Source organism: Alligator sinensis, unplaced genomic scaffold (assembly GCF_000455745.1).
Source record: "Alligator sinensis unplaced genomic scaffold, ASM45574v1 scaffold172_1, whole genome shotgun sequence".
Classification (NCBI taxonomy): domain Eukaryota; kingdom Metazoa; phylum Chordata; order Crocodylia; family Alligatoridae; genus Alligator; species Alligator sinensis.
The window spans coordinates 1,808,456-1,830,787 of NW_005842168.1; the positions used below are offsets into that span (position 1 = coordinate 1,808,456).

The 22,332-nt window shown below is 50.5% G+C and overlaps 2 protein-coding genes and 1 long non-coding RNA gene across 4 annotated transcripts in view; 2 read left to right on the forward strand and 1 right to left on the reverse strand.

Annotated features, from left to right (window-relative positions):
* Positions 1-5,932, forward strand: part of ACOT11 (acyl-CoA thioesterase 11) — an 82,632-nt gene extending 76,700 nt beyond the window's left edge. The window contains 5 exon segments of the mRNA XM_006025808.3: positions 141-224; positions 968-1,101; positions 3,226-3,357; positions 3,991-4,117; positions 5,240-5,932. Of these exon segments, the coding sequence (XP_006025870.3) occupies positions 141-224; positions 968-1,101; positions 3,226-3,357; positions 3,991-4,117; positions 5,240-5,395 (633 nt within the window). The 3' untranslated portion in view covers positions 5,396-5,932.
* Positions 5,933-7,931: 1,999 nt separating this feature from the next.
* FAM151A (family with sequence similarity 151 member A) lies at positions 7,932-21,440 on the reverse strand. Of its 2 annotated transcripts, XM_006025818.2 has the most exons (8): positions 20,918-21,440; positions 19,222-19,368; positions 17,392-17,544; positions 15,570-15,729; positions 13,259-13,483; positions 12,713-12,852; positions 9,864-10,007; positions 7,932-8,939 (listed from the first exon to the last, which is right to left on the reverse strand). In XM_006025818.2, exons 1-8 carry the CDS (start codon positions 21,051-21,053, stop codon positions 8,287-8,289), a joined length of 1,758 nt encoding a protein of 585 aa, XP_006025880.1. In that variant the 5' UTR covers positions 21,054-21,440; the 3' UTR covers positions 7,932-8,286. The 2 variants fall into 2 exon arrangements, with proteins under 2 accessions (XP_006025880.1, XP_006025881.1); XM_006025819.2 differs by lacking the exons at positions 19,222-19,368; positions 20,918-21,440 and adding an exon at positions 17,892-18,164.
* On the forward strand, positions 8,893-12,778 carry LOC112550629. The gene is made up of 3 exons (XR_003094555.1): positions 8,893-9,017; positions 9,833-10,841; positions 12,663-12,778. It is a non-coding gene; the product is annotated as an uncharacterized LOC112550629 (long non-coding RNA).
* Positions 21,441-22,332: the final 892 nt, after the last annotated feature.

Below are 22,332 nucleotides of genomic sequence, written 5' to 3' on the forward strand. Positions count from 1 at the left end.
TTAACCTCTGACTTCCCTTTTAACTAACTCAGCGTTCAAGTAGCTGTAAGTCATACTGTCGTGTGGGCTGGGTTTGGTTGTAGGAAAAGAACAGAGGTTCAAAGTGGCTCCTATTGTGTTTCCTTGTGTTCTTCATGTAGGTTTATCTGAGCTACAACAACGTGTCTGCGCTGAAGACTCTTGTAGCGAAAACGAACTGGGTACTCGCCACAGAGATAGACAAGGTACTGATGCCAGCTTTGCCCCCCACCCACAGGTCGGGGACTTTCTGCTGTTGTATGGAGCACGCCCCTTCCTTCTCTGCCCCGGGGGTTGGCTCAGTCATTTCTTCATCCATCCCAGTACTTCAATCCTCATGTATCCAAACATGCTTGATTGAGTGGGATTGTGCATAAAAAGCTTGTGTTCATGGAGCATGTGGTTAGGTACTAGCAAGAGCAAATGCGTTCGAACTTGCACCCCATCCACACGTTCCTATGTGTGACAGCAGTGCAAAGGTAAAGCACGTGGCTTTCCGGGATGCCCCTGGAAAGGTATCCAAAGGTACCCGCTGTCGTTCCTCAAATAAAGCCAGCTCCTCCTTAGCTGTTAGTAAAATCTAACTGATCTGCCCCTGCTGCTCTGAACACAGACCACGGATGTCATCCTGGAAACTTCTCGCAGACCCCTGCTTGTGTTTTACTCCCATGACTCGATGTCACTAGCGCCAGCTCAATTAAAAGGCAGGTTTTGCACACGGTCAGCCAGGAGGTCCCTTCCAGCTCTATTTTTCTCTGAGCCTATGATGTCCCGTGATAATTAGCTGGAACTTCATGCTGATGTAATTAAAGCTCCACGTGGGGGCGGGGAGGGAAGGAGGGGAGGAAAGAGAGAGAGAGATCAAAACTGTTTGGCAATGCTGCGCTAAGGTGAAAATGATTAGTCGAACAGGATGTGCCTCTCATCGGGTCTCTGTGCGTTCTCCAAGGTTAAGATGTACACGGTGGAGGAAGACAAATTCCTCTCCTTCCGGATAGAGATGACCGTGTCTATGGCTGCCTGGCAGGCCTTCTTGCTTCTCTCTGACTTGAGGCGGAGGTGTGAATGGGATGATCACTATGCGTAAGTACTGTGAAGCTGGCTAGAAGATTGTGGTCAGTGGACTCTGTTTATTTGGGGACAGGGTAGGGGAGGAGTCTGACTAGACTGGACTCCCCAACTTCCTTCCTTTTGGCTTCCCCGCCTCAAAGTGGCTCTTCCAGCTGAGAAGGACTTTTCACTCCAGCCAGGCAGAATGCACGTCCCTTTTGTCTGCAGCCCACTCCCAAACCCGGATCCCATAGTGTGGCTAGGATCTGCGGCTGCACGCACCCAGACATCAGAGCTGTTGGTGACACTGCTCCTCTGTGGCCTCGTGGAGTGCAAGCCAGGACTTAACTCATGTTTCTATTAGATGAGCTTGAGGAGAATCTCCTTTAGCTGTCTGCTTCTGCCTCCTCTAGACCAACGACTTGTGCAAGCCAGTTGAGGGCCCTGCTTGCCTGCTGGTGGCACTTCTGCTGGCTCGGGACCTTTATTTGAGAACCCTGCTTAGCAGTGGGCTGTACCTACAGGGGTGCGTCTTCAAATAGTACGTGTTGCTTTCCCACGTGCGGTGATTATGATCATAGCTTTCTATCACCTAAGCTCCAAAATAGAAGGCTATACTCCATCTCCCAGCTCAGTGGCTGTGCCCACTGGGTCACGCTGTAGCTGTCTACTTGCATGACTGGAATCAGCTCTTCGCTCCTCCTGGCCTTGGAGGTTGGCTAGAATTTATTTTACTGAGAAGAGGAATGGTGTCAAGGGCACCCACATGCAGGCAGCATGTCTTTATTTGGAGGTGCAATGGTGGGCTTTTGGGTTTTTTTTACCTTTTACCTGAACAGAAACTGGACAGGAGAAGGGCACAGTTTTAAGCACTCTTTGAAGGATGGCACTTGCTCTCTCAGGACCACCCTCTACTTCACTGTCATTGAATGCAGGATGTAACTGGTCAAAGGAGCAGCCAGCAAAGTTTTCCTTCATCTTACATTGCCTTGGGGCCATAATTCCCTTTCTGCTGGGTGTATGGTCACATCGGCCCTGCTCTGGACAAGCTGCCACTGAAACCAGAAGCAGTGTCGCTGCATCTGCACAGCACTTCCAGTAGCTAATTAGCACTGAGGGATGCTGCCATGTAGCCAGTTCCTATGCTAATGAGCTTGCATTGGCACCACAAGGACTTAGCTATGCTGCTTCTGATTTGGGAGGAAGCATGCCCAGAGCAGTGCGGTGTGTCCAAGGGTGCTGCCGCCAGGTGCAGTAAGGTAACCAGTGAAGCAACTGGGCTTTTTTCACCCAGTTTTACAGCTGGTTTCCTGACCTATAAGGTGCTTCAAAATGACTTCCCCTCAGATCTCGCTGGGAGCCTATGAACTCCTTGGCTCTAATCTTGGCTACTGAACCATGCTTCTTCCTTGCATCTTTCATCAAAACCAAAGTATCCCATCTGATCCCATCCCCCAAATACGGCAGGTGTTAAACCACACCAGACCGGAAGAGGCACTGCATGAAAATGGTGTGGAGCCTACTCCACAATACTATTGCAATGCATAAAGTCAAAAGCTTTTACCCGGAATCTGGTCCAGAGCCGAGGGATTTTAGTTCAGACTCTTTGCTTGCCTCTTATGGGGCAAAATCGTCACCAAAGTCAACACACACTCAGCTTAATGAAGGGCTTCAGGATTTGACCAGAAAGAATCATTTGGGATGCTTAATATTTGTGTTAGGGAAATGATGCTGTACACCGTTCTCATAGCACATTGCAAAGGTCACTAAAGACACAGTGGGAATCAGGTGCTTGTGGGCCTCTTTGCATCTGCAGGCACTTAAATGTGTTTAAAAATACTGCCCCATAGTCCTTGGGAGAGCTGACCTATTTATTTAAATCAGCCATGGTGGTTGCACTTCAGTGAAGAAAGCTTTTCTCCAGACCTCCCTGACCATCAAGAGCTTGGTTGGGGGGAATTTTTATTTTGCGGGTTCTTCTCTGGCTTTGAGCTACTTCCAGTCCGAGACTGCCATGTGCCGCTGTATGATGAGACAGAGCCATGAGTAATGTCAGAGCTCCTGGGGGAAGGTCCCCCCCATAATTGTGGGAAAATAAAATGACCTTTATGGCTTCAGACTGAGTCCTTTCTAGAATGCCCTTGTGGTCCTTTCCAGGAGTGCAGAACTGGTCCAGCAGGTTGACGACGATGACGTGATCTACCATGTGCTCAGTCAGACCAACAGCCTAGAAAACAAACCTCAAGACTTCATCATCTTGGCTTCGCGAAGAAAGCCTTGCGACAAGGGGTAAGTGACTGGGCCCTGCTTCCTAAGATAGCACCTCAGACATATCGGTGGTGCCTGCTTTATTATGAACTGTGCCCTGCCCATCAGTCCTCGCTTACCGGCTGTCAGTGCACGTAACAGGGATGACGGTGTTGGTGTTCATTCTGCCAGCATTATTATTTAGTATTCAGTGTTGAGGGTTCCTGCAAAGTGGGCACCTGATTTTAATTAGAGTGGGTTGAGACTGTTACAGCTGAGATCTGTTAACTGGACAAAGGTGATCCACAGAAATCCAAACGATCCCCAGAAACATACAGGCTGCTTCTGACAAGGATCCAAGCTTCTGCCCAACACAGGAGCAAGAGCCTGCTCTCTCCCCACCCCAGTATTCGCATGAAACATGGGGGACTGATGTCCAAGGCCCTGATCTGCTAGATTCAGGCTGAAATCCCTCCTGTGCTTGGAGAGATGCCTAACCATGGGACTGGACAATCTCTGTGCACCCTTCCATATTGGCCAAGTGGTCCTGAGGCCATGCTCCTGGCCTGAACAACGGGCCTGGTTAATTTGAAAGCTGATATAAAAACCTGTGTTTTTCTCACCTTTCAAAATGCACTTGTAACCAGTTTGTAATTGGGTTTCCTTCCTTTCCAGTGACCCATATGTTGTTGCGTTCCGGTCAGTCACGCTGCCCACCTGCCCGGCAAACCCCAAGTATACCCGAGGGGAGACGCTGTGCTCAGGCTTTTGCATTTGGCAAGAGACAGAGGAGCTGACCAAGGTGAGACTTTGAGCCCTTTGATTACTCTCTGATCCCAGATAACGAGTGCAGTGAACTTTGCCTGAGCACTAGACTCAGGAGCCTCCCACACGCTGGCCTTCGGTTTTAGTACAAGTGCTTGATTCAGCTTCCCACTGTGCTTTGTAAGAGGAAAAAAAGAAGGGAATGGAGTTTGGGCATTTCACCCCCTGGCTTTGTGGTGACAGTGCTGGAAGCAGGGGAAATCTCTACAATCCTTCTATTTCTCCCCTTCCCTTGTTTAAAAAGCAGAACCTGCTCAAGTCGCAATGATCCTCCCGTGGCAAATAACAAAGTTCCCAGAGAACCTGGGTTCCCTGTCAGGCAGTCTGCAGCCTGCAACTGCAGCTGCACAGCTCCTGGCTCATGCCAGATGCATCTGGCAGGTCTGTGCCAAGGCTGAGGCCCTTGGCAGCCCCCTGCAGCTCACAAGTGAAATTGACATCCTTGTCGATTTCACAGCTAGCTTAGCAGGGAAATTTGCATTTCAATGATACATACCAAAACCAAATTCCAAGATGGCAACATCTCCTGTGAGCCAGGCGGGGTTAGCCACATTAAAGCTCCTTTTGTAAATGACTGGCTGTCCCATCTTCTCCCCTTCTTGTTAATGGGTGCAGCGTCTTGGCCACCGTGAATACAAATTGATCACGAAAAGAGGAAATTGAGACGTTCAGGTAGTTTATGCCCAATATTCAAGCAGTTTAAGCCCAGCTGTTCCCATCTTTCCCCCCTGGCTGGCTTTGCTTTCAGTGTTCACCCTCCCCAACACCAAAGAAGTGCCCTGCGCCAGACTGTTGTGTGGACGACTAAACAGTGAAGGGGCATTTTATTCCTCAATGCTGCAGAGCAGCTTTGCCACAGCTGCTGTTCCATGCTGTTGACTGGGGCAATGGGTGCTGTCCTTCTGCACCCAGAGGTATATAGAAACTTACAGCCATTGGATCAGAGTAGGTGGTGTTTTTGTGGCCTGCCCATACTAGACCTTCTCTTTGAGTGGCTTCTGGTAAATAGCAGATGGAGGAAAGCAGTGTTGCTGTGCTGCTGGGGGATGCCAGGGATGCATCATGAGAGTTGGTAACCACTGTGTGCTGTGGATTTCAGGTGGCCTATTACAACCAAGCTACTCCAGGATACCTAAACTACGTCACTGCTAACATCGCAGGACTATCATCAAATTTCTACTCCACCTTTGAAGCCTGTGAGAGATTCCTGATGAGGAACAAAGATGATATCAGAGTCGGGCTCCAGAATCTGTAATTGTCCACACTGCTTCCACAATGCCTTTGGGATTGTCTTATGCACATACTGAAGCTAATGATCTAGGTGAAAGAGGAAATTGGCCTTCTTCAAATGAGTGATTAGTTAGATACAGCTGGTGGCACTGCTAGTAAAGAACAGTAGTTTTAAATCCACCTGCTGCAGTACGACTAACATGAGCTCAGACTCCAACATGCTTGATGGTGGTAATCAGAAAAGAGAAGGGAGATGAACACTTATAAGAAGACCGGGGTCAACCTCTGTGTCAGTTGTAAGGTCTCTGGTGGGTCTGGCGTGTTCATCTGAGTGCAAAATTTGGCCCTCCAAGAAACTGAAGCAAATAAGGTTGGCCAAAGGGCCCCCGTGTTGGCCAGTACTGTCATCCAGCCATTGGCCTTGCACTGAAAGAGGAAAGTGTAATCTATTGAACTGAAAAGGATTTTTTAAAATGCTGTAACCTCGTGTACAGGAATTAACTTTTCTAGCAACATCTGTCAAACGTGAACCTTTGAATGAAAATAACCACTATTCAGAGGATTTCCAGCAGTTCTTGTAATCCATTGGGGGAGTGTATCCCCCTTTACTGCAGTATAGTAAATGAAGACAGGCATGTTGTGGGGGGTGGGATCCAGCCTGCTTTATGGTAACATGGTACTCGTGTTCAACGCACTAGGCATTATGATGTAGGATACCTCATTTGTGTGCTGCAATCTCATGTCCTGTCTCCTCCCAGAATATAATGGGGACAGTAGTAAAACAACCCATTCCCTTTATGACCTCATCATAGTTCTTTTCCGTGGGTCTTCCTTGAATGGTGGCCGCATATTTTCCTTGATCAGCCTAAGGCTGAGGGAGATGAAACTATCAGTGGTGGAAAATTGATTCCTTTTGTTTCAGACTCTTCTTGCAGCAGCAGTGCAGTTTTAAGGAAATGTTTCCTTACTTGTCAGTAACTAGGGAACAAAGGGCTGAATTTCCAGAGTGCCTCTGCTTTGAAAACCATTTTCCTGTGATGTCTAATAAGCTACTTGAGCTGAACAATAAATATTAGACTCTCCATCCAGATTTCTCCAGGCTAAATTCTAGATCCCCTCAAGGCAGCTCAAGACATTTTGCTGCTGACCATGGCTGTAGGTGGGTATGGAAGAAGTACAATAAATGCACATCATAAATACAGTGTGTGTGTGTGTGTGTGTGTGTGTGTGTGAGAGAATGTGTTTTTTTAATGTGAATGTTTGGCCAGCTCTTCTTGGGGAAGGGGATCCCCTTTGGCTCCATGCCCACATCTAGCTGAGGTTGGTCTCCTAACCACACAATGCCCGTGGAACTGGGGTGGAGGTAGGGAGGAGCAGGGTGGTTTGTGGTATATGAGCACATTTTCTGGAGGTGAAGCAAACTGATCTGAATGATCCTTCTCTAAGGAGAGGGGAACTGGGAAAATGGGGCAATGTGGAGAGTTGTGCCTTAGGCGCGAGTGTCCATTCACGAAACCCCAACACCGCTGCATCCAGCAGAATGGTTCCACATCTCAAGTGAGCAAATAACAATGATAATTAGTATTAATTTAGTAATAGAGGCCCTAGATGTCCTTGGCTGCTTCCACTATTTTCATATAGTGTTTAAAATAGACTGATGTGTGTTCCAGTCGATCTACTGTGCAGAGATTCAGTCTCCAAAGAGCTGGTCTTTGCCCTGCCCCAAAGAGCGTGCAATCCACTAAGAGGGAGGAAGGCAGTGGTAGGCAGGACCCTTGTTCACGTTTTGTGCTTAAAGGGCACGTACTCAGCCACGTCACTGCAGTGTTAGCACGTGTGCCCTGTGGTAAAATAGACCTGCCCTGCACACTGGGGAGCAGGGGCGTCCTTACCTGCTTTAGATCAGCTGCACAGTGGTTCTAGGTCCCTGCCTCAAGAAGGGGTTTGCACCTACATCCTAGTTAATGATGACTGGAGGGTAGGCATTATCCACTCCCTTCTGTCGCCCTCCCACCTTCTTTGTAATAGTCCTTGAACAAAATGGACAGAGCCCATTGTGCAAGTTTCTGCTCCGTTGGAAGCAAGGGCCCAAGCTCGAACCCAGGGCTTCCCCCCACCTCTGCAACAGCCAGCTCCCTGAGCCGCACCACAGAGCTCGCTCTCTTTCTCCCCTCTTCCCCCCCCCGGTATCTCCCTGTCTTGGCTTCCCAGAGCACCCACTTCAAGGGGACAGCTGAAGATGGGGTTGCATAAAGTCTGACCTGGGTCTGGTGGTTAGGGCAGCGTGTTAGGCAGTCAGAGAGATGTAGACCCACCCCTGGATGACGGGGCTTTAAACCTCCTCATGGGGAGGCCAGATGGAAGCAGATTTGGGGGTCCTGTTTGGAGGTCCTTTTTCAAGCAAAATAAAATGAAATTCTATGTGAAAAATCATTCCAATTCATTGCCTTTCATCCGCAGCATTTCCTTAGGGCACAGACGCACAACATATTAACACCAGTGCAAGGTTTTGTGCACAGCTGGGACTTACAGTGGGATCTAGAGCTGACAGATGGCCGGTTACTCTGGTGCAGCAAGCTGCCCTAGGTGGTGCCACTGTGTGGCACTGGAGTAGGTCCTAGCCTGGTTCCACTGAACAAAGTGCTACCCCAGGCTCATTATGGGCACACGTGGTGCGATGAACACCATTATAGTTTTGCTGTTATTTTTCCCCAGGATAAATCTATCCTGAGTGTTCACAAGTTATGCTTGTGGAAGGCTACATGCTGTTTGTCCACTCTTTTTGTTTTAATGCCAACATAAAGGCAAGTTACATTGTTACAAAAATGGTGTGGATCCAACCTCAACAGATATTTGACCAACAATGGAGCTTGGGAAAAACCTTACCAAATCACTTGCCAAACTTTCAGGGAAATTCTAAGTTGTTAGACATCTGCCATGAAAGCATTTCTGTATTGCCTTGGTATAATAGACCCTTTTCTGCGCTTGAGTACTGATAGACTGAAGTCCTGGAAAGCCATCCCAGTCGCTACCCTCTGAAGAGCTGTGTTGCACTGTGACGGTGTAGCTGGGCGATGCCTCCAGGAGCTTTGCAGTAGGTAGCCAGGACTTACTGAGTAGTACTGCCTCCAGCTGAAATGACACGTGTTGCCAGAGCCCCTTACAGAGTGTGAGCATATCTTCTATCAGTAGGTCAGTGTAGCCATCAGTCAGCACTTCCCTGGGCCAGCGAGGGGCTATGGTGACATGAGGGAAAATGGTGTTGATGGCACGCAGGAAGTCTTCCCCGTGCATGTAGCCTGGCGTGTCGAAGCTCCTGTAGGACACAGCCAGGCTCACCCATACGGGGCTCCATAAGAGATTCTTGGCATAGACCGTACTAAGGAGCTCCAGCGTGGGGTGAAGTGCATCTGGCTCTGTTACATTCAGGAATATGCCCCACGGGTTTTGGCTCCTGTATATTGTCTCTAGACACTGTTCCAAGGGGGTGCCTGTTGATGCAACTGGGATGAGATTTCCACTGATGCCGTCTTGTACAGCGACGTCCAGTACGATCATGCCGCTCCTGTCTAGAAAAGAAACCAAAGGAGAGATTTCTCTTTACGAACTTGAGCAGAAGTGGCCCCTTGGATGCAGCAAACTTACCGGTAGGTGTAATTTAGGACTGAGAATTTGAGTCATGTAATGTCTCCATTGTATCTGGGTTTGGGTAAAATTAATTTGACAGCTAATTCCCACTGGGCTATAAACGATGGCATGTCTTATTGTCTTGACAGTTTTAACCGAACGCACTGATTCAGCTGTGGGGTTAAAACTACCTGTGGATGCACTGGAGGAGGCAAGAGCTGTCACTCTTCTTACACACCTCAGCTTCCCTTAGTCCGTGCGATGTCCTGCAGTCCTGGCTGGTAGAGCAGTGCCTTGCTGCTGGAGGCCTAGTTGCTGCTATACCTCCTCTAGACTATTGGCCCTTAGCCCAGGATCACTGGGCCATCTGAATCCCATTTCTAACCTAGGATTGTTGCTCATGATGGATCCTCAACTGCTTGAAACGGCTCGGGTTTGAATCATGCACCATTAGGGCTTCCTGCAACTTGCACAGACTATTCTACAGTTGTTACTGCTGGGCCAGGTTCTCCCAGTAGTCGGCCTATAGATCTTATTTTGTGGTAATTCATCCCACTAAGCCCATTTATATCCCACCCTTCCGCCCCCAATGCCACTGGTTTATCTATTGACGTTACTGGTGTGGAGCTCGCAACTCAGCATCTCACAGATCCCTCCTCCGTCCTGTTCCTAACTTCTCATTTCCTTGCCTTTTCCACGACTCTGTCTGTAACCAGCCCATTTGAACATCTGCTGCGATCCTAGCCTCCCCGCCACAGTGCACTGCAACACTTGGGACGTGCCAATTATTCTCCCTCTTATAAACTCATGCTGCCTAGATTTTTTTTTTTTTTAGATGGCTACGGGAGGAAATGTGTGACAGTCACCTGTAAGCATGGACGATGTCGATGTCTTGCTTTCATTGTGCTCCATCGCATACCACTCTATGGAAAGGCCATCCCCGTTTGATGGGTGAAAATACTCGAGTAAGTCACCCCCAGGGTAGTAGGCTCTCTTCCTGGTCGACTTCACTGTGAGGTTGAGAGGAAAACAAGCAGACACCATCAGTCCCTTGCAGTGCATTACTTGTGCTTTTGTCTCTCAGGCTCTGCCTGTAGGAAGAAGCCAACACCAATCTGTGAGTTACCATCACTGCTGCTTTACCGGAGGTGGTAAGTTAGGCCTGTAACACAGCCGGGTCTGTGAGTTGTTAAATGTGCTGTGACCCTGCTCAGGGGAGGGAACGACCTAGAACTGCACATAGGATTAAATAGCCAGGACCCCTGCTCACAGACTGAATGTGGCCTCTGTAGCCAGCAATTTAGCTAACTGTGTCCCGATCAAGCAGCACTTGTTACCGTTTAAACTGAACCTGGGATCATGGGCAGATGAAGAGTGAAAGCACTTTACAGCTGATCAGCTGTAAATTAAAAGCTCAGCATCCAATGCTGCCAGTCCCAGCTGTCATGCATACATGGCTGCGAGCACAACTTGGGCTCAGCGCTTCCTAAGTGCATGTTAACTGCTGCTGCTGTCACTGACTGGCGAAAGATGGGGGAGAGCGATGCCTCTCTGCTTGTTTGTGGTGCGATGGGGTGTTGCTGTAAGTTCTGCTACTTGACTTTTATTACTTCTGAAATTTAGGCCTTGTCTATGCTGGAAGGCAACCAGTGATCTAATGAACCAGACATCACAAGGGACAATGTTCGGAGCAATTCAATGACAAGATTTTTAAACTACCGCTTAAAACTCTGGGAGGACCTGATGCTTTTTTTACCACCTGCTTACGTCTCATCTTACACACACAGATCCTTTTCCCTAAGCATCTAGGGAGCACTGGACACCACTGCTTCTCCAATTAAAGTGTGAGAGGTTACAAGATCCCCCCCCCCTCCCCCCCCAAAAAAAAGGCCCTGGCAAAATCAAGGCAGACCAGACTTGGCAAACCTGACTGCTCCCAAATAATCTAAGTCGTTTTAAAATGCACCGTGATCAGATTGTGAATGAGACCGAGACACAGTTGCCTGTGATCACAGGGGTCTGAACTCAGACTCGAGAGGTCTCTGCAAGTCCTATGTTCCTACACAACCCCCCGGGCATGGGGAGGGGGAACCTTTTTCATGTCAGAGCAGCACAGAGAGCATGAGCGCTCCTTTATCCCCGTGTCACTCGTCAGCCCAGATGGCAGAGCAATGCATTTCTCGGCAATAGTTTCCGCCCCCAATTTCCAGGTCAGACCTCCCTCAACAGTAGCTGAGCAGAGGTAGCTAAGCACAGGATGCGATGATCTCTGGGTATGAGAGGAAAAGCCTGCCTTGGCGGGTAGGGAGACTGGCTGGTCTAGGAAGCCTTTTCTCCCCTTTGGATCCATGAGAGGGAGGTGTCATAGCCTGTCACCCTCTGCTTATTGATTTCGACAGGCAAGGACTGTGTCCTTCCTAGTCACTCTGCTGATTTAAACCTGGCGTTGAGCTGAGAGGGCTCCGGCACAATTTCTGGTTATATATCTGCTTTAGGACAAGGGACAACTCCCTGTATTGCCCCCCTGTGCATATACCACAGGTGTCAAGGCACAGAGGAGTGGGCTCCAGTGAACTGTCTGCATAGGCAGTGGCGTAGCCCTCCCCACCCATGAGACTGGAGCAGAGCCGGGAGGCGGTGTGGGTTTGTACGAAGGGCACAGGAGACCGCAGCTCTGTTCTCAGCTCTGCCACTGACCTGTTGGGTGACCTCGAGCAAGTCGTCTAATCGCTCAGTGCCCCACTGCCCCCACTCCCAGCCTTAGCTCTATTTATTTAGGGTGCAGGTTCATAGCAATGCAGTCTGCCTTTCTATCAGTGTTACTGGGGAGGGGACACGATGTACAGCCCTACACTGCCCTAAAGCACTCCCCCGTGAGGTACAGTTACCCCTTGGAAATCAGGAGTGTGGGTTACGTGGGTGGTGGGAGTGTGTGCCTGTAGCTCTAGTCAGCTCAAGCAAACAGGCTGTTCCTCACTCCTCTCCTGCCTAGCCTGTAACACTGCCTATTGCAGGCAGCTGCCTTGGGATTGCTGCTCACTCGCCTCCTCCAGCTACTAGTGTAAGTATTCTGTGTCTGCACCCTATGCAAGCTGTGCATGCATGCAAAGCCATTAGCGCACTAGGTTTAGAAACAGATATTGCCAAATGAGGCAGATCAGCTGTGCTAGGACATGTCCCGGGAAACACACATTGCCTGTTGTCCCTCTCGTTGGTCTTGTGGGACATTGGGCGATGTGTTGTCCAAGGGGCCAGGTCCTGTGCACCCTGGGAGTCCCTATGCAGGTCAAGCTCTGGCAGTGCCTAGCTTTCTCCACTTCTTGAGACGTGTCCCCAGGGTCTCCAAGGAAAGCCAGATAAGGATCTGGGGGCTTTAGGGGCCGGATCCTGTATGGGAACTCCTAGGGCGTGCAGGCTCGGGCCATTCAAACCCCCAGAGCACGTGCTTGAGGGCGGATGGAGAGCACGGGGAGCCTGCACTCTCCCACTGTAAAGTAAACAGACATCTGCGGCTAAATCCCAGCCCAAATCAATACTCTCCAAGTCAAGGCCACTATTTGTGGCGTGACAAGGGGCATGGGTGTCTGTTTATTTAGCCTTTGTGCTGCCATACCAATTTGAACGGCAGCACCAAGGTGGTGAAACGTGATGTGTTTCCTCCCTAGGCTCCCAAGCCGACACGGGGCTGCTGGGCAATACCATCATCCAAACATACAGGCCATTTCCTTGAACTGCGACAAGACGGGATCATAAATGTCATAGTAGATCTGCTCAGCACGGCTGTTATCCCGGATGAAGAGGAGGTCCTCCACTGTCACTGGGTCCGTCTTCCCCTGCCACAGGGTCAGGCTGTACCTATGGAGAAAACATGCAGCTGGGTTGGCGGGGCTTCCTGCAGGCTCCTGGGCTGCCTCTATGTGACTTGGAGGTGCAGCTGGCTACTTAGCCACAATTTGTTTGTGGTCTTTCAAAGGGAAAAGCACCCTGGGGCTTAAGTGTTTGGCAGCTTCGGGGATCTGGAAAGCCAATATTGCCCAGGGCACTAGGCAGTTCTCTTTTAACTAGTCACACTGCCAGGTTTGTTCATGCTCAAGTGTCCAACTACAGCAAGATTCCTGCAATGTGGGTATAATGCATGCTTAGAGGCCCCACCTGCTTGAGCTGGAGTGTAGATAAGGCTCTGCCGACCATTACTGTTCTCTAGCTGCCAAGTTAAACCCCTTGACAAATTGAAGACAAGCTGGTGCTGCGGACTGCTTACCTCTCTGACTGGTTCAACAGCCAGCTGAAATGAGGCCAGGCCAGTCTTACCATGATGGCCCGGACAGGGAAGGTGACTTTCTGGGGCAGCTCCCCGATGAGGTCGTGCATCTTTTGAATCATTGCCCTGGTGTAGGTTTGCTTTGGGAATAGCGGTGAATAGAGGGTCGTCCACCCTGGAGACAGAGTGCAGTTCGGGTACTTCTCCTGGATGAGCGAGAGGAACCTAGAGGAACCACATTTAAGGCAGGGTTTACTGCTAAGAAGCGACTCCAGGAAGCCACCGGCCAAGCAAAACCACGTTGTTAAACCCACAAATCTTTGAACTGTGTAACAGATGCCACTAGATGGGGATCTTGATGTATAAACGCACATGCACACAGGCGCTGCTACTGGCACACAAAAGCGAGTTTGCCTTTTCTCCCCCGAGAGGACAGGTGAGGATGAGCTGTGCCACTGATCTGCACCCACCGCTCTCTCGTGGTTCTCCCTCGGCTCTGAGCTAACCCTTCGATAGGTCTACTGCGGCCCAGAGCCGGCCTGTTTGGATTCACAGCAGGCTGCAGCAATGGTGGGGGACGTGGTCTGTCTAAGGCCTGAGTTCAGTGTAAAAAAGACGGATGTTTAAAATGGTATAAATAGGGACAATACTTATAAAAGAAACCTACCCTCCCACTCGGTGCCCTGCACTTTCAGCCATGCAGCACATGATGTGGCAACCTGGAAAAACCTGTGTATCCCGCATAGCGCGAGGAGGCTGGCATACCTCCAGCTTGGCCGGCAGGCTGGGACAGGGCTTCCAGAGTTATTCATTAAACTGTGATGCTATACAGAAAACTGCAAATGCCTCTTAAAACACAGCAAATTGCTTTAACTGCTGTATAGAAAGGAGATCGTTCCTGGAAATGCTGTAGGGTTTTAGTGTGATTAACTTAGGACTCTGTTGACTTGAGCCTCATTGAACCTAAGGATGTTTGTCTCGGGAAGAGGGAAGAGCATCCAGAGCTGAGTCTAACTGTCCTCTCTGCCGCGTCTGCTTTAACTCCCCCTCTGGCACTGTTTGTTTCTCCTAAGGGAAGGAAAGGTAAACTGCGGCGGGGGGGATAACACATTTCCAAAATGAATGCTGCAATTCCTGGCCATGCTGTGGATTTAAGTATGGCCTCAAAACTCCCGTCAGCCACATAATACACTCACTGGTGTGTAAGGGGCATTCGAAATCAATAGGGACCTCGGGTCATGGGAAAGCAGGCTCCTTTGAGTTTAAAAATTCTTTTTTCTGTCCAAAAGGTTCATGTTGCCAACCTGGGTTTGTTACTAGTGTTGTGCATTGCTATACAGACAGTAGGGTTGATTAAACTCATGTCCCTACAAAGGCGCCCAGGGGGAGAAGGGACGTTTAGAAATTCTTTGGGCTTGTTCTCCCCACCCCTGTATTTTTGCACGTACAACGCGCTGCTGAATATAATACCTGGCTTATTTTGGAAAGGCAGAATGAAGGGGGGAAAAAAGCTTTTTCTCCTTGTAGTAAGTGACTGAGTAGCAGTAGCGAAGGAGCTGCCCCTGCTCTGTGCATCGTGCAGACTTTACTGTAGTTTTTGCCTGGTGAGCGGCGGAAACTGCTCTTACTGTATTTCCTGGCATGCAATGAGCACTCCAAATGCCAACCGCTGGCTTCTGGGGGCAAACAAGGATTGCATTTGATGCAAGAAAATACAGCACCTACTGCAGCTAGTAGCATGAAAGCTCAGGGGTAAGCAGGCCCCTCGGTATTTCTGTGGAGCTGGTCCTGGGTGACCGGCAATGCTAAGGGGTGATGTTTTCCAGCGTGGTGTTCTGGAGAGCTCTCTTATCGCCTTGTATATCAGCTGAATGCCCATCTCTGGTGTCCCGGTGGCTGTTGTAAAGGCTTTAACGCCAGGTTGTAATCGAGTATTTTGTCCCGTGTCTATTGTGTCGTTCTGGGAGATAAGGGCAGGGAATACTGAATAGCTGTGCGGCTGGGGACCGGCCTGTGCGCACCTGAGCGGTACCTGTAGGCTATGACTGCTACCTCTGCCTCTTCCTGTAGTTATACCAGCCTAGCAAAACCATTGCAAGCTTAACCCCTGCTTTAATCAGGAACTGGCAGAGGTAACAGTGACAGCAAGAGATGATGCCTGCTCCTGAGCGACCCCTCTCCCTTAGCAGTGGCTGACTGGCATGGGGTTGATTGGCGTGTGCTTGACTGGGGTGACTGGGGGGTGATGGTTCAGATTCTCTGGGGCTTGAGAAGCACAAAGCAAGTGGTCAGGAGAGCTGGGCTTACTCACGTGCTGGCATTAAGTGATACGTTGACGAGCACGTTGGGGCCCTCCAGAATATCCGCGTTCAGCCACACGGGGCGGTTGATGTCCACCTCCTGAGATTTCTTTAGTAAAATCTCCAGAGCGGGGCCAACGGCTTTGATGCTTTTGAAATCCAGCTTGATCCCTGCCAGAGAGAGTGGTGGTCTTTGCAGTCCTGGTGCCACTTGACACGAGCGGCTGATCCACTCCCAGCACCTTTAGAGAGGGGCCCTGTGTTTATCGCTGCCCTGCCGCTGGCCACCCCAAGTGCTTCTTCATTATGTAATCATATCATCATAGCAAAGTAGGGCTGGAAGGAAGCTCGGGAGGTCACCTCTGAGACGGGATCATAGACTCATAGAAAATGAGGGTTGGAAGGGGACCTCAGGAAGTCACATCTAGCCCAAACCCCTGCTCAAAGCAGAACCAACCCCAACTAGATCATCCCAGCCAAGGCTTTGTCTATCCGGGTCTTAAAAAACCTCCAAGGATGGAGAGTCCACCACCTCTCTGGGTAACCTGTCCCAGCGTTTTGCTACCCTCCTAGTGAGAAAATTCTTCCCAATAACCAACCTAAACTTCCCTTGCTGCAAATTGAGCCCATTGCTCCTTGTTCTGTCATCTGCCCCCACTGAGAACAGGCCAGCTCTGTCCTCTTTTGAGCCTCCCTTCAGGTAGTTGAAGGCTGCTGTTAAATCCCCTTTGTCTCCTCTCCTCTAGACTATATAAGCCCAGTTCCTTCAGCCTCTCCTCACAAGTCCTGTCCCCCAGCCCCCTCACCATTTTTGTCACCCTCCACTGGACTTTCTTCAATTTGTCCACATCCTTTCTGTAGTGGGGGGCCCAAAACTGAACACAGGACTCCAGATGTGGCCTCAGCAGTGCTGAATAGAGGGGAAGGATCACTTCCCTTTACCTACTGGCAATGCACCTACTCATGCAGCCCAGGATGCTGTTAGCCTTTTTGGCAACAAGGGCACACCGCTGGCTCATAGCCATCTTACTGTCCACTGTCACCCCCAGGTCCTTTCCTGCAGAGCTGCTGCCCAGCCAGCCAGCCCCCAGCCTGCCCCGGTGCATGGGATCGCTGTCCTAAATGCAGGACTTTGCACGTGTCCTTGTTGAACCTCATGAGATTCCTTTTGGCCCAATCCTCCAATTTGTCTAGGTCTCACTGAATCCTAGCCCTACCCTCCAGTGTATCTACTCCCCCCAGCCCCGCAACTTGGTGTCATCTGCAAACTTGCTGAGGGTGCGCTCCATCTCATCCTCCCGGTCATTGCTGAAGACATTGAACAAAACTGGCCCCAGGACCAACCCCTGGGGCACTCCACTGGATACCAGCTGTCAACTAGACATTAAGCCATTGACTACTACTGCCTGAGCCCGATGCTCCAGCCAGTTCTCTATCCACCTTACAGTCCATGCATCCAGCCCGTACTTCCTTAGCTTGCCTGTGATAACATGGTGGGAGACCATATCAAAAGCCTTGCTAAAATCAAGGTACACCACATCTACCAGTTTCCATATGTCAGTCCTATCTATCCTTTAGACAGGATCATCCCTATCTAAACCATGCCACACTACATCCTTGTCTAACCTCTTTCTAAAACTACACAATTCTGTCACGTAACTGCAAGGCCCAAAGTCACCAAAAGTGCCCTAACCTGCCACAAGTAAAGCAGGGGGTTGAGGGCTGGCAATGTCCGACAGGGTCATGAACAGAGCATTTAGGCATCCTTTGCTTCCATAAACCACTAAGGGCAAGGGTTTGCACCAGCTGACTGAAAAGCGCACCTTCCCTTACCTTTGCGTGAGGAGTTCAGGACGGCATCCAGCCACTCTTGGAAAGAGTTATCACTGTAGATGGCAGGAGGATGTGCCATGATGGGCTTGGTTGTCTCATTAGGGGTCATGTTTCCTTCTATGTTGATATCCGCTTCCAGCACCATGACCTCACCTGTACAGGCGATGAAGCACAGGATGAGGCCTTGTCTGGGTGCGGCATGATGAGAGGGAGAGACTTGGTGTATAAATCACAGCCCCTATGCCTCGGGGGCATTTCAGGAGGCATTTCACTCTTGCAAAGTGCTGAGCACCCTAGGCAGGATCCCGCACTGTGCTTATCTTTCAGCAGGTGCGTGCTTATGCTAAAGCTGATAGGACTTAGAGAGGAGTGCTGTACTTGCTACACCGCCTCCCCCAGTGACAGCAGGTTTTGTCAGCAGGGGAGGGCGACCACAACCTCTGGCTGATATAGGTATGCTAGCAAAACGTGGTGGCACAGACCAAGCCTTGCATACTTACGTGATGACTCCAGCCTCCTCTAGGCCAAGTAGAAACAATGCCCATATATAATATTCAGGTCCCCTCCAAGGCAGCAAACAGTGTTACCACCCCTGCCTCTACGTTAACAAGCAGCAGCCTCACTGACGGTCAGTACAACGGATGAGCATGTCTGGGTGATCAGGAAAGGCCTGATCCAAAACCCAGCAAGGTCATGGGAAGTCATTTTTGGAACGGGACCGAAGGCACCAGAAAGGTGGTTCTTCTCGACTTGGTGTTTACACCCGTTCCCAAAGGGGCTTGTTACTCTGAGCCCCACTTCCAAGCGATAAGCACTCCCTGACTCCTCCCGGGTGATGGACACAGGACGGCAAAGTTCACTGTTCTCCTTCTGGAAGGGCTCCAAACGCTCCCTGTGACAGATCTGATCTGAGAGATAAAACGGGTGATCTGTGTGGCTTCGCACAAGGCCATCAAAAGCTGATTTTTTTTGCACCGCCATGGAGCTTTCGGTCCTGTCCGCGTGCACATTATCGCCTCAAGACAGAACCGTTTCAAACTGAACATGGCACAAAACGTTCAATTTTTATAGAACAGTCTTATCTCATGAAACTCTGAGCAATCCCTCCTTTTTATCACTGTGATGTGAACTATCCCTTTCTACTTATCATTAGAGATTGCTGCTGCTTGATTAAGTGTAGAGAATGATATATTCATCTGAACATTAAACTTTAACTGACCTCTTCTCCTCCTTAAGTATTAGACTTTTTACTACTAAGAAACCCACTGTCAGGCTGTTTTGTCTTATCTTATATCTGGGATAATCCACTCAGAAGTGTCTCGTAGGGTGGAAACCTCTCCCCAGTCAGATGAATGTATAAATGAAGCAGCTTTGCAAATGCTGAGTGGCCACTAATCCCGTGTGATCACTCCAAAATCCAATATGCTCCGGGGCTGCCTGAGTTGCCCATATTGTGCTCCAAGAACTAGCAAACCCGCGGGCTGGAAGCACGGCCCCATTGACACAAAGGGGTCTGCTCACCGACTTCAATCAAACTAGGACTTGACCCCATGGCTTACCAATATCACATCATTAGGTATATAAGGGCCGAGCACGTGTTGTACCTCAGACACACAATGCCTGCCATCTTGCCTGTGGCGGCTATTTAATGCTTTAGAAAGGGGAAAACTCCCTGGTAGCTGAATGCAGTGCTGCTCGTGGAGGAAAAGAGGAAAACAGTCCTTGCTGCCTCGTGCAGGGGTCAGCTTGGGACCTGAGGACTGGCTGCCCTGGCTAGGCTCGCTTTCCTAGCTCTGGAGACGATTGGGGATGGGAAGAGAAATCCATTACTCTTTAAGGCATCTTCCATCTCGCTCTTTCTGTTTGCAGCGTGGTACCAGGTGACATGCAGCCCATCCTTTCGGGGAATGCTCCCCAGCTGTAGCAGATACTCCAACAGGTCTCCAGCTGTGCTGAAGGCTGGCTTGGGCGCTGGGTCTGCAAAAAGGAGGAAGAAGCCTTATAAATAACTTTGGGAAATCAATGTCATACTCAGCCAAGCAGAAGGCAGGGTCGATTTGCACCTTCTAGATGAACTAAATCAGAGTTGCACATGCTTTCAGAAGCAGCGGCTTTCTTCCTCAAACTACAACAACCAAAGTCTGGACTTTTATGAGGGGTGAGCTAGGGACACAAAGGGAGATAATGTTATAACCGCCTGACTGCGCCCAAAGATTTATGTCCTGATAGAAGACGCTCACTAGTATTATGGGATGCACTTGTTTCAACTCCTGCAGAGCCGAAGAGGTTAACATCTGTTAACGAGACAGCTTTTGGCAGATGGGTGTGATGAACAGACTACCAGCTTCACCCGTGGGTGGGAAGGAGCCGTCCCAGGAATCACCGTGCTTAGCATTTGGGATCAGATCCTGCAGCTTCCTGCGCAGGAGGAAAGACGCTCTGCCGGGACTAGCGTGCCAGGGGCTGGTGCCGCCAGTCGGTTAGAGCAGCGCTGCTCATCCTTTTTCCCCAGTGGGCCAGATGGGCGGTGGGATCCCACTGGTGGTCCCGATCTGGTACGGGGACCAGTGTGGTGGCACCATTTGGCCACATGGAAGAGGTATGGGGTAGCCCAGGTGTAACCTAACCCCATGGGGGCAAAAGGGGGCATGGCTTGGCCCTAACCTGGCCCCGCAGGGGGAAAGGAGAGTGGTCTGGCCCCGATCCAGATGCAGCACAGGGGGTGTGACCTGGCCACGATCGGCTTGGGGTTTGGGAATACGGTGGGGGATGGTGACTATTAATGGCCACCACTCCCCCTGCTGCCAAGTTTCCCACCCCGGGGGCCCGAAGCCATGGTTCCATGGGCTGTGTGTGCTTGGAGGCCAGGGATCAAGCACCCTGAGCAGACAGAGAGCCCAGCAGCCCCCTCAGACAGGCACCGGGGTGCCTTTCCGAACCCCAGTGCAGACTCTCAGCCCCCAACCTGCAGCCACAAATAAGCCCTGTAAAAAAAATACACGCTTAAAAATCACCTTGCTCTCTGGATCCTAACAAATGACCTTAGTCCCAAACCCTCATGAACTCAAAGGAAACAAGCCAAATGATCTTTCCTTCAAGCTAATGACTTGTCTACTGAGTCCACCTGAATGCACTATGGAAGGGCCAGTATCCAGCCCTGAGAAATGCGTATTTACAGTCCCTCGGGGGGCTGTTCGTTGTCACTGAAACTGGGCTTCTGGGGGAGCTGGGATTGCAAACGCTAGCTGCTGCTAGACACCGAGCCTGTTCCTCCAGAGATGATGGGAGAGCTGCACAAACCAGGAGAGCCACGAACGCCCACCCCCAAACCTCATGCTGCAGCATCTTTGCTTCCTCCTCCACCTGCCCCGCCAATACGCACTTCCACACCCGTACGCCCCCTGCCCACGAGTTGGTTGTGCTGTGCCTCTTTGGCATAGCTGACTTCAGTCCACCGTCTGTCTCATGCAGACAGCCGTGCATCTCTGCCACCGCCTGGGATCTCCGCTCCGGTTTGCCTCTGTACCTGAGCGCGGCTCCGTGCCGATGGTCAGACACACAGCTAGCGCGACGCAGGCAGCGACCGCTGCGACAGCACAGACACCAGCAATCGCAGCTCCTTTCCTTCCCATGGAGGGGCACCTCTTCTTGCTGGAAGTCATCCCCGCCCTCTCGAGGCACTCCCTTGGGAGCGGCCGGGCTGTGCAAAAAAGCAGCTTCGTCCGACAGAAAAGCGAGGGATGGCTGGCTGTGGAGGGGAGCTGTTTAAACCGATGGCTCAAGTATCCTCAGCATTCAGGAGCTATGTACAGCCACCCAACCAGTGCTTTTAAAGGACCTCTTTGAAGAGCCCAGCCCTGCCTTGGGGGGACTTTGGCATGGAGAGGACTTTACACAACTTTCCTGGGCAGACCAGCCCCGCCTTCAGTCGTTCAAAGCCCCAATTTCCATTCTCACACTCCCTGCAGGGAAGCAGAGCGTCCCCCTCCCTCTGACGCCACGTGTGCAGTCTGCTGAGCCAGGCACCCAACAAGTGCCGGCTAAAGTTACATGCCTTCCTCCCTGAATGTGCTGGCGTGCATGGGCGCCGGGACCTGAGACCGGCTCTCGAAGCTCCAGCGGGGTTTGGAGAAACAAATACAAGGCCTAGCTGAGACCCCTGCAGACCAACTCTCATTGCCAGGAGCTGTCAGTAATATTAGCCTGAGCAGCTGCTGTCTAAAACACGCAGAGATCGGGAAATGCAAATGCTCGGGTATTCAGGACAACCTAAGTCACCCTGTGGTAGCCAATGGATCTGATTTTGCCTTCAGATACAGGGGTGCAAATCTCCAGGATATTGCCAGTAGTTGGGTTTTTGTATGAAGGGCAGGATTTTTATGGAAGTTGGGCTAAGGGATCCCACTCAAATCCATTAGGGCTGACTGTGGACTTCCTGGCCTGCAGCACATAACAAGGAACATCCCCTGCCCTGCTCCATGCAGTGGGTTGAGGCAATCCTCCCATTGCCATCCCCGTTCAAAACCAAAGAGCTCCACGGCCGTGCCACCCTTGCAGCTCTACCCTTTGACCTTGACCTGGAGACTTCCAACAGGCCTACCCCGGCATCACACCACGTCAGAGCAAGTGTACGTCTCCCACACCAAATCCCATTTTTCTCCCTGCCTGTCCAAGTTATACCTACCCATGAAAGTGCTCCAGTCACATGAGGTATCCCACCACATTGCCATTCTCCCAGGGAGAGAGTGACCCAGCCTCCAAATGACCAAAACATGACACACGGGAGCAAGGCCTATGTCTAAAACCCTCTAACACCGCCTAGAAAGCCACATAATTCACCTTCGTCTTACACACAGACATGTACTCTATCAAATTCAACTTCGCTAGCAGAGGTGATGACCCGAAGGAACATATCCCCCCCACATTTAAAGGCATCACTGA